The 9,903-nt window shown below is 39.4% G+C and overlaps 1 protein-coding gene across 1 annotated transcript in view; it reads right to left on the reverse strand.

The window, feature by feature from the left end:
• ACADL (acyl-CoA dehydrogenase, long chain) overlaps window positions 1-9,903 on the reverse strand; it is a 41,916-nt gene that overhangs the window by 20,105 nt on the left and 11,908 nt on the right. The window contains exons 4-8 of the mRNA XM_010861111.1: window positions 8,328-8,492; window positions 7,942-8,008; window positions 4,085-4,249; window positions 3,325-3,426; window positions 2,466-2,579 (exon numbers count right to left, since the gene is read on the reverse strand). Coding sequence (XP_010859413.1) covers window positions 2,466-2,579; window positions 3,325-3,426; window positions 4,085-4,249; window positions 7,942-8,008; window positions 8,328-8,492 — 613 coding nt within the window. The remainder of the gene's footprint in view (window positions 1-2,465; window positions 2,580-3,324; window positions 3,427-4,084; window positions 4,250-7,941; window positions 8,009-8,327; window positions 8,493-9,903) is intronic.

Below are 9,903 nucleotides of genomic sequence, written 5' to 3' on the forward strand. Positions count from 1 at the left end.
CAGGTGAAGAACTGACTCATTGGAAAAGACCCTGATGCTGGGAAAGATTGAAGGTGGGAGGAGAAGGCGATGACAGAGGATGAGATGGTTGGATGGCATCACCAACTCAATGGACATGAATTTGAGCAAGCTCCAGGAGTTGGTGATGGACAAGGAGGCCTGGTGTGCTGTAGTCCTTTGGGTCGCAAACAGTCAGACACAACTGAATGACTGAACTGAACGGAACTGTTGGAGAAGATTCTTGAGAGTCCCTTGGACTGCAAGGAGATCAAACCAGTCTATCCTAAAGGAAATTAATCCTCAATATTCATTGGAAGGACTGGTGCTGAAGCTGAAACTCCAATACTTTGGCCACTTGATGCGAAGAATTGACTCATTGGAAAAGATCCTGATCCTGGGAAAGACTGAAGGCAAGAGGAGAAGGGGAAAACAGAGAATGAGATGGTTTGATGGCATTACCAACTCAACGGACATGAGTTTGAGCAAGCTACGGGAGTTGGTGATGGACAGGGAAGGCTGGCGTGCTTCAGTGCATGGGGTTTCAAAGATTTGGACCTTACTGAGAGACTGAAATGAACTGAGGAGCGACCCTTGCTCATTCTTTCCTCTTTTCTTCCTGTTTCAATGGTAGAAAGGCCTTTCCTATCAGGGATGTGAAAGCCTATCTTTCAACGCACTTTGGCATCCATACCCTCACACTTTCTCAAAGATCATATACAGTTAATTATAGTTTCCATATCTGCAATCTTTCCCTCTTTACTAAATCCTTTCTCTAGGCATTAAAATATAACTCTAGCATTCTCATCATAGTAATAATAACAGAAGTTAAGAATTGTCATTTACTTCACATGGTCTCCAAATGTTTCCCTCATTCCCCTCCCCACCCTCTCTTCTCACCTCCAAGTTACCAACCCTTCTCTCAAGAGTTGCCAACCACCAGCATTTTTACTTCCTCATTTCCATTCACTCCTCTATTCATTCTGGTCTGACACCACACCAGTCTAACACCAGTCTGACACTGCTGCTGCTGCTGCTGCTAAGTCACTTCAGTTGTGGCCGACTCTGTGCAACCCCATAGACGGTAGCCCACCAGGCTCCCCCGTCCCTGGGATTCTCCAGGCAAGAACACTGGAGTGGGTTGCCATTTCCTTCTCCAATGCATGAAAATGAAAAGTGAAAGTGAAGTTGCTCAGTCGTGTCCGACTCTTCGCGACCCCATGGACTGCAGCCCACCAGGCTCCTCCGCCCATGGGGTTTTCCAGGCAAGAGTACTGGAGTGGGGTGCCAAATCTGACACTATACCAATTCATTAAGGACACCAACAAAATAACCTCCATATATCATTATGTCCAGTGGGCACTCGTTAACCTTCACCTTATTTTCCCCCTGAGTAGCTCCTGCCCACTTGAAATCCTCTTTTCTCTTGGCTTTGGTGACAATACTGCCTGACTTGCTTTCTCCTAACTGTCCATTCTCAATTGTCTCTGTAGGCTCTTTGTTTCCTATTCTGCCTTTAAATCTCATAATTTTTTTCTCAGGACTCTGTCCTAGAAACCTCTTTTGCCTTAATCTCTACTCTTTCCCTCAGTGGTTTCATCCACTTCCGTGGATTCTAGTATCATTGTGGAGAAAAATATTGCCTGCCATATGGGTAAACCAAGGATATCGTGGCCATTGAGCCAGCAGCCACTGCAGCTGCCTTCAACTGTGCACCTGGAAAGGAATCAGGGTGGAGAAGAGGGTAGTGGCCCTAGGTGGTTAAGGCGCATATCAAAGGAGTGATTTCAATGAGTGCAGACTCTTGCATCTTCCCTGCAAAAACAATAAATTCATGAACTTGAGTGTCTGACTCTCTTTAACTGTAATCTTTGGATGTTCCAACTATCTGGGTTTTGTTGCAAAACTCTTATATATCTGGTTCCTCCCTTACCTGTTTGGACCAGTCCCTCAGAGCTGTCTAAGAGGCTGTCTTTGGGGCTCACATCCTCAGCTTTGTCCATCAAGTAAAACAGAATTCTCAACTTTTAAGTTGTGCATATTTTTCAGTTGACATCATCTATGTGAAAATTACTCCACATTCATGTTTAGCTGACCTATTTCAAATGAGCAAATTGAGACTATGTGAAAGTGAAAGTCACTCAGTCATGTCTGACTCTTTGAGACTCCATGGACTATACAGCCCATGGGATTCTCTAGGTCAAAATACTGGAGTGGGTAGCCTTTCCCTTCTCCAGGGGATCTTCCCAACCCAGGGATCCAACCCAGGTCTGCCACATTGCAGGTGGATTCTTTACCAGCTGAGCCACCAGGGAAGCCCAAGAATACTGGAATGGGTAGCCCATCCCTTCTCCAGTGGATCTTCCCAAGCCAGGAATTGAACCAGGGTCTCCTGCATTGCAGGCAGATTCTTTACCAGCTGAGCTGCCAGGGAAAATAAGACTATGTAATACCAATGAAAAGCTTACCTGTAAATCTGCAACTGTCTTTCCAAAAGCTTTTCTTTGTTTAACGTAGTCCCTGGTTTCCTCAAACATGAATTCGCTGGCTGAAACTGCTATCTCGGAAATTAACAGCCTTTCCTATAACCCCCAAATTAGATAATTACTCTAATTACACAAGTGATTTTCATATGATTTAAATGACAATAAATCACGTAAATAATCTTTATAAAACTCCTAAAGATTAATTTATTTAACTCTTTATAAGAAAAGACTCCCACTGAGATTTATAAGACTATTTCGATCATCTATAATAAGTCTCTTAAAAAATCTTTTATCTTTATGTATGACTGTCTTTATACAGATATATATATAAGTAATTCATTTCCCTCTTCTCTTTACTTACTTATGAGAAAAGAAATTCCAAAGCTGTTTGAGTATTATTTAAAGAAAAAGAACTTGGCAAATATTTTGGCTATTTCCTTACAAAGAGCTAAAAATTCTTGACTTGCAGGTAAGATACTAAAATCATTCCAAGAAGGAATCATAGGACTGAAAATCTTATTTTCCTGACTCACTTATAAGTTTTACTTGGATATCCTTGAGTTCTCTTATTCATACATCCAGTTTACAAAAATCATACATATGATTTTTTCATACATTTTCATACATCCAGTCTACAAAAATCATACATATGTATATATGTAATATATATAAATAAATAATATATATAATATATAAAATATATGTGTATTGTACACCTTCAAGTTATAGTCAAGGGACTGGCTACATCACAAGTTCTGTATGCATGGATTGATACAGTCCTGTATTATTCTACTCCAGTCCATTATCTAATCAAAAGGTGCATTCTTTTAATACTTCTGACCTGTGGAAGCTCTTGCATGAGGTAATAGTAGCCTTTATTCTCTTCTCCAAGTAGGGCACCTGGTGGCAACCGTACATCTTCAAAGAAAAATTCTGCAGTATCCTAAGGGATCATACGATTGAGTACAGAATTACCTCATTTAAATCTCCCAAGAACCTGATGAGGTGATTAGTATTGCCATTCAGAACACAAAACAAATTGGCAGACAAGCTAAAGTTGTTAATGATCACAATTAACACAAATGATCACAAAGTGGTAAACCTGGGATTCAAATCAAGGTCTATCTGATTCCAAAAGTGGCTTTCCCACTGTGATACAGTCATTCTAGTTCTAATACTGTTCTGTTTTGTAGATATTGAGCACTAAGGATTTCTAATGCATATCAAGTAAAACATGTTTTTCTTTTCGGTAACAAAAAAATTACTAAATAATTACCAAGTAGTAGGAAAAAATATTTCCTGTTATTTCATAATTCAATTTCAAAAATAGACAGTATTATTAGGCAGTTAATGTTCTAAAGCAGATTTTCAAAATATCCTAATTCACCTCTACTGCTGACAACAGTGGCATAAACAGTGGAATAAATTTCCACAATCATTTCTGAAAAAGCATATTTTAAGAATCCAGCATAGGAAGAAAGGTATGATTGTGCTATATATAGTTCTATATATAAAGCATAACTGAGTAAACTCAATTGTATATAAACAATATATTTTATAAATGATTTATATTAAGAAAACAAATTTGTATTATGACTTACCTGGGCTTTTAGTCCAATTTTATCTAGCTTTCGTCCCTTGATAAATCCTTTCATTCCATTTTCCACCAGAAAAAGGCTAATGCCATGGGCAGGAGAGTGAGCCTCTCGATTTGTGATCGCTACTACGATCACAATGTCACACAGCCACCCATTAGTGACAAATACCTGCAAAACCCCATGTATACTGTGAGGCTCCACAATAATTCAGGTCCATGTGTAAGTCAAGACTGCAAACATTCGAGAAAACCAAACCAAACAAAACATGTTTATACCTCTCTCTGTAACCTCTCCAAATAGTTGCAGTGTTGATTATTCATACATGAGGCTATTATATGAGGGGAAATTATTCAATGTTTCAAAGAATGAATTCTATACATTTTCTGCAAACATTCGAGAAAACCAAACCAAACAAAACATGTTTATACCTCTCTCTGTAACCTCTCCAAATAGTTGCAGTGTTGATTATTCATACATGAGGCTATTATATGAGGGGAAATTATTCAATGTTTCAAAGAATGAATTCTATACATTTTCTGCAAACATTCGAGAAAACCAAACCAAACAAAACATGTTTATACCTCTCTCTGTAACCTCTCCAAATAGTTGCAGTGTTGATTATTCATACATGAGGCTATTATATGAGGGGAAATTATTCAATGTTTCAAAGAATGAATTCTATACATTTTCTTCCCACTATCAATATTGTAAATAATAATAATAATGAACTGATTATTATATTCTATTTAAATTAAAACAAAATTATCTATAAAAATGATACACTATATTTTAGAAAGATGCTTCAGATGAGAAAATGGAATCTGCTTTGAATAGCATGATACTATTGAAGTACTTGTACTTTCAGATTTATCAGTTTTTGAAAAGGCACAGTTTTCGATAGATGGCCTAAATAAGAAAGGTACTGATTAAGAAGGGCTTCACTGGCAGCTCAGCTGTAAAGAATCTGCCTGCAATGCAGGAGACCCTGGTTCAATTCCTGGGTCAGGAAGATCCGCTGGAGGAGGGACAGGCTACCCACTCTAGTATTCTTGGGCTTCCCTGGTGGCTCAGCTGGTAAAGAATTTACCTGCAGTGTGGCAGACCTGGGCTGGATCCCTGGGTTGGGAATTTCCCCTGGAGAAGGGAATTCTTCTGGCCTGAAGAATTCCATGGACTGTATAGTCCATGGACTGATTAAGGATTGATAAAACAACAAACTCAATAAGATATTAGTTTATCAAATATTTATCCAGAAGACAAATATACACAAAGTAAATATGAACCACTATCTTCTCATTCTGTATCTTTCCTGGGTCCTCTCAGCTGCTTCCATGGCTTCAGTTGTTATCCATAGGCTGATGACTCCAAATCTTTTATCTAAGCCAAATTTCTTGCTAGGTTCCAGACCTGAATATCCACCTGCTTCTGGACAGTTCCATCTGATAATTCAAGGAACATATGTCTTCCTGCCTCTGCTCCTATTTAATTTGGGTATCAATCTGTTTTCCCCCACGACAGGGTACGATGGACATGTGCACTCAGTTGTGTCCGACTCTGCGACCCCAAGGGTTGTAGCCCACCAGACTCCTCTGTCTGTGGAATTTTCCAGGCAAGAATTCTGGAGTGAGTTGCCATTTCCTCCTCCAGGGGATCTTCTCAACCCAGAGACTGAACCCAGGTCTCCTGCGTTGGCAGGCAGATTCTTTTCCACTGCGCCACCTGGGAAGCCCCCTTCCTAATGTCAGTGAATGGTCAATAAATCATGTTATTATCCTACATAATACTCAATTTGACATACAGTTCTTTCTAATCTGTTTCAACACTTTTTCAGGTTTTTTTTTTTAGCAGGGTTCATCACATACTGGCACTAGCTTACCAGTCCAGCCTTATCTCTTATCCCACTTTCTCCTCATTCCTTTGTTTTAGGTGAGATCTACTGTATGACTTGCTGTCCCCAATGTTCTAAGGTCATCTTTACCTATGGGTCTTTGGAAATCTTTTTTCCTCTACTTGAGAGGCCCTTTTCCAACTCTGTTACAATGAATTCTACTCATCTTGGAGAGTAAGTTCAGATATCACCTCCTGCAAAAAATCTCCCCAAATTCCCCAGACTGGATTAACTGCTCCATAGCATCCTAAATTTACCATCTTTCAGTTCAGTCACTCAGTCCGGTCCAACTCTTTGCGACACCATGGACTGCAGCATGCCAGGCCTCCCTATCCATCACCATCTCCCAGAGCTTGCTCAAACTCATGTCTATCGAGTTGGTAATGCCATCCAACCATCTCATCCTCTGTCATCCCCTTCTCCTCCTGTCTTCTTCAATCTTTCCCAGCATCAGGGTCTTTTCCAATGAGTCAGTTCTTCACATCAGGTGGCCAAAGTATTGGAGTTTCAGCTTCATCATCAGTCCTTCCAATGAATGTTCAGGACTGATTTCCTTTAGGATGGACTGGTTTGATCTCCTTGCTGTCCAAGGGACTCTCAAGAGTCTTCTCCAACACCACAGTTCAAAAGTATCGATCCTTCAGTGCTCAGCTTTCTTCACAGTCCAACTCTCACACATCCATACATGACTACTGGAAAAATCATAGCTTTGACTCTCCAGACATTTTGTCATCAAAGTAATGTCTCTGCTTTTTAATATGCTGTCTAGGTTAGTCACAGCTTTTCTTCCAAGGAGCAAGTCTCTTTTAATTTCATGGCTGCAGTCACCATCTGCAGTGATCTTAGTATCTGTCAAACTCTATACAAATGATCTAATCCTGTCTCTGTCCCTTTGAAACAGTACAGGCATAAAATGGTGTTGATTACTCTCATCACCTACTATCCATGCCTCTTATAAGAAGATTCATCTCTAAAATACAGATTGCTGATACTAAGCAATAATGGGAGATGGGAGTGATGTTAGTGCTGTGTACATGACAACAAATGAAAGCGCTGGTGACGGCATAGTTGTAAGTGACATAACAGTAAAAGACTCAGTCATCAATAAATCTTCACTGGGTGTATACTAGACACAGGTTTGCTGCTGCTAAGTCTCTTCAGTCGTGTCCGACTCTGTGTGACCCCACAGACAGCAGCCCACCAGGCTCCCCAGTCCCTGGGATTCTCCAGGCAAGAACACTGGAGTGGGTTGCCATTTCCTTCTCCAATGCATGAAAGTGAAAAGTCAAAGTGAAGTCGCTCAGTCGTGTCCGACTCTTAGCAACCCCATGGACTGCAGCCTACCAGGCTCCTCCGCCCATGGGATTTTCCAGGCAAGAGTAGTGGAGTGGGGTGCCATTTAGGTAAACAAAAACCTCTATCAGTGATATGATACTCTAAAAGATACATTTACTTCTGAGCCTATCTATAATCTCAATCGCAGGTGCTCTCCAATTCTATCAGTGGATTGACATGATGCTCAGAAAGGTTGAAGGGCTTTTCAATTCTATTAAAAATACTTTTTCTCTTAAGATCTTTTGAAACTCTTCTTGATATTTATAAGAAGTCTTTCCCCTCATTTTTCATCAACATCAAATTCATTAACTATTGTTTGTCCCCTGTTTGGACAATGTAAGCCTCACCTTTTCTTTTTCTGGTTTGTAAAAGGCTGCCTGGAAGCTAAAACAACATTTTCCATATTAGTGAGAGAACAAGCAAACAGAACAAAAAGGAATATATCTCAGGTAATATGAATGCTGTACAATTCTTACTGTCTCCAAAACAAATCAGCTCAGTTCCTGTGCCAGCTCAAGTAAACAATTCCCATGTGAATCAGAGATCTGAGAAGACTCAATGATGAGTAGTCTTTAAGGCTTTGTTACCCACAGCATGACTCCAGACAGGAGAGTTATGGAAGCCATTCTTTACAGACCTTGCTTCCATTGAGAATCCAGTCACTTCCATCCTTTTTGGCATTTGTTCTTATTCCTTGCAAATCACTATAATTGAAAGAATTGATTAAAAAAATTCATTAATTGGTAAAAAATAAACCATGCAAATGTTGTTATGTATCTACTGTGATAATTTACACTGCTACACCATTATAAAAATTGACATTTAACTAATATAAGGAATGTTCACATAAATGCACTGAAAAATCATGTCTGATATATTCTAAACTGTTTATACAAATGAATATTTGATTGAGATTCATAGAGTAGCCTGATTTTTACAGACCATAACAAGGCCTATACTCATTCATATTTGTGGTTAGGACCTTGCTTCTGAGATTTCAAAACCAACCAAAAGTTGATTTACCTTCCAGCCCCAGGCTCTGTCATTGCTATGGCACCAATACATTTCCCTGCAACCATCTCAGGGATGAAGCGCTTAATCTGGTCTTCTGAACCATAGTTTGTAATATAGGGCATGACGATATCTGAATGAAGACTAAAACCTGGGCCTGTACAATTTGAATATGCTCTTAGAAAGAAAAAAAGAGAAGACAATTTAAAGCACAACACAGTTATTTTTTTTCTCTTTTTAGTTCCTCTGATTCTTAATTAGAAAACAACGAGTACTAGAAGGTCTTTTTTTTTTTTTTTTGATGTCTGATCGTATTCATTTCGGATTCTGCTAGCTCTTTTGGGCCCTAGGGGATGAGGCACAACAATATCAGTGAGTCCAGAAATATCCTTCTCCCTATTTTTAATGATGACCATATTGAGAACACTCAGATTGGCATCCACAATGCAAACCCGTACAGATGTGCACTTTTTTCCTCTGGTCTTCCTCAGTCTATAACAGGAATGCCCTTCACTCAGTAGCAGTCATGGGTCATGGGTCAAGACACCTTGGTCATGGGTCAAGACACCTTGCTTCATGGGAAACCCTGTTTGTTATTCCCACTGATTTGGACCACATAATCCTTCTTTTCTTCACCTAGAGTGTCAGTGTCTGTGGCCATACATTTCTCACAAAAGGTATGAAGTTTTCGTTGAAGTCTTCCTTCATCATCCACTTCTATATGTTTCTGGCAGCCAGTGGCCAGGAAATAGTTGTTCAAAGGGCAGTACTAAACCCTTATCACATTATGTGGTGATAGCTTGTCTCCTCACAAACCCATGAAGTTCCTGAAGGTTTTCTCTCTTTGTTTTTGCTAACCTTTTAATTTCTGGCTCTAACATAATAACAGTGCTCTAGCAGAGCTCAACGATCACTTATTTAATGAATTAAAAGATAAAACATCAAAAAAAATTTACCACCTACAACTGTATTACCCTAAACACAGTAACTATATTCATTTTAGCAAATGACCTTTGCCATAAGGATATATGTATTTCTAATACAGCTGTATTAGAACTGGACATGGAACAACAGACTGGTTCTAAATTGGGAAAGGAGTACATAAAGGCTATATACTGTCACCCTGCTTATTTAACTTATATGCAGAGTACATCATGAGAAATGCTGGAATGGATGAAGCACAAGCTGGAATCAAGGTTGCTGGGAGAAATATAAATAACCTCAGATATGCAGATGACACTACACTTATGGCAGAAAACGAAGAAAAATTAAAGAGCCTCTTGATGAAAATGAAAGAGGAGAGTGAAAAAGTTGGCTTAAGGCTCAACATACAGAAAACTAAGATCATGGCATCAGGGCCCATCACTTCATGGAAAATAGATTGGGAAATAGTGGAAACAATGACTGACTTTATTTTTGGGGGGCTCCAAAATCACTGCAGATGGTGACTGCAGCCATGAAATTAAGAGACGCTTGCTCCTTGGAAGAAAAGTTATGACTAACCTAGACAGCATATTAAAAAGCAGAGACATTACTTTGTCAACAAAGGTCCATCAGATCAAGGCTATGGTTTTTCCAGTGATCATGT

This window comes from Bison bison, unplaced genomic scaffold (assembly GCF_000754665.1).
Source record: "Bison bison bison isolate TAMUID 2011002044 unplaced genomic scaffold, Bison_UMD1.0 scf7180017864471, whole genome shotgun sequence".
NCBI classification, from domain to species: Eukaryota; Metazoa; Chordata; class Mammalia; order Artiodactyla; family Bovidae; genus Bison; species Bison bison.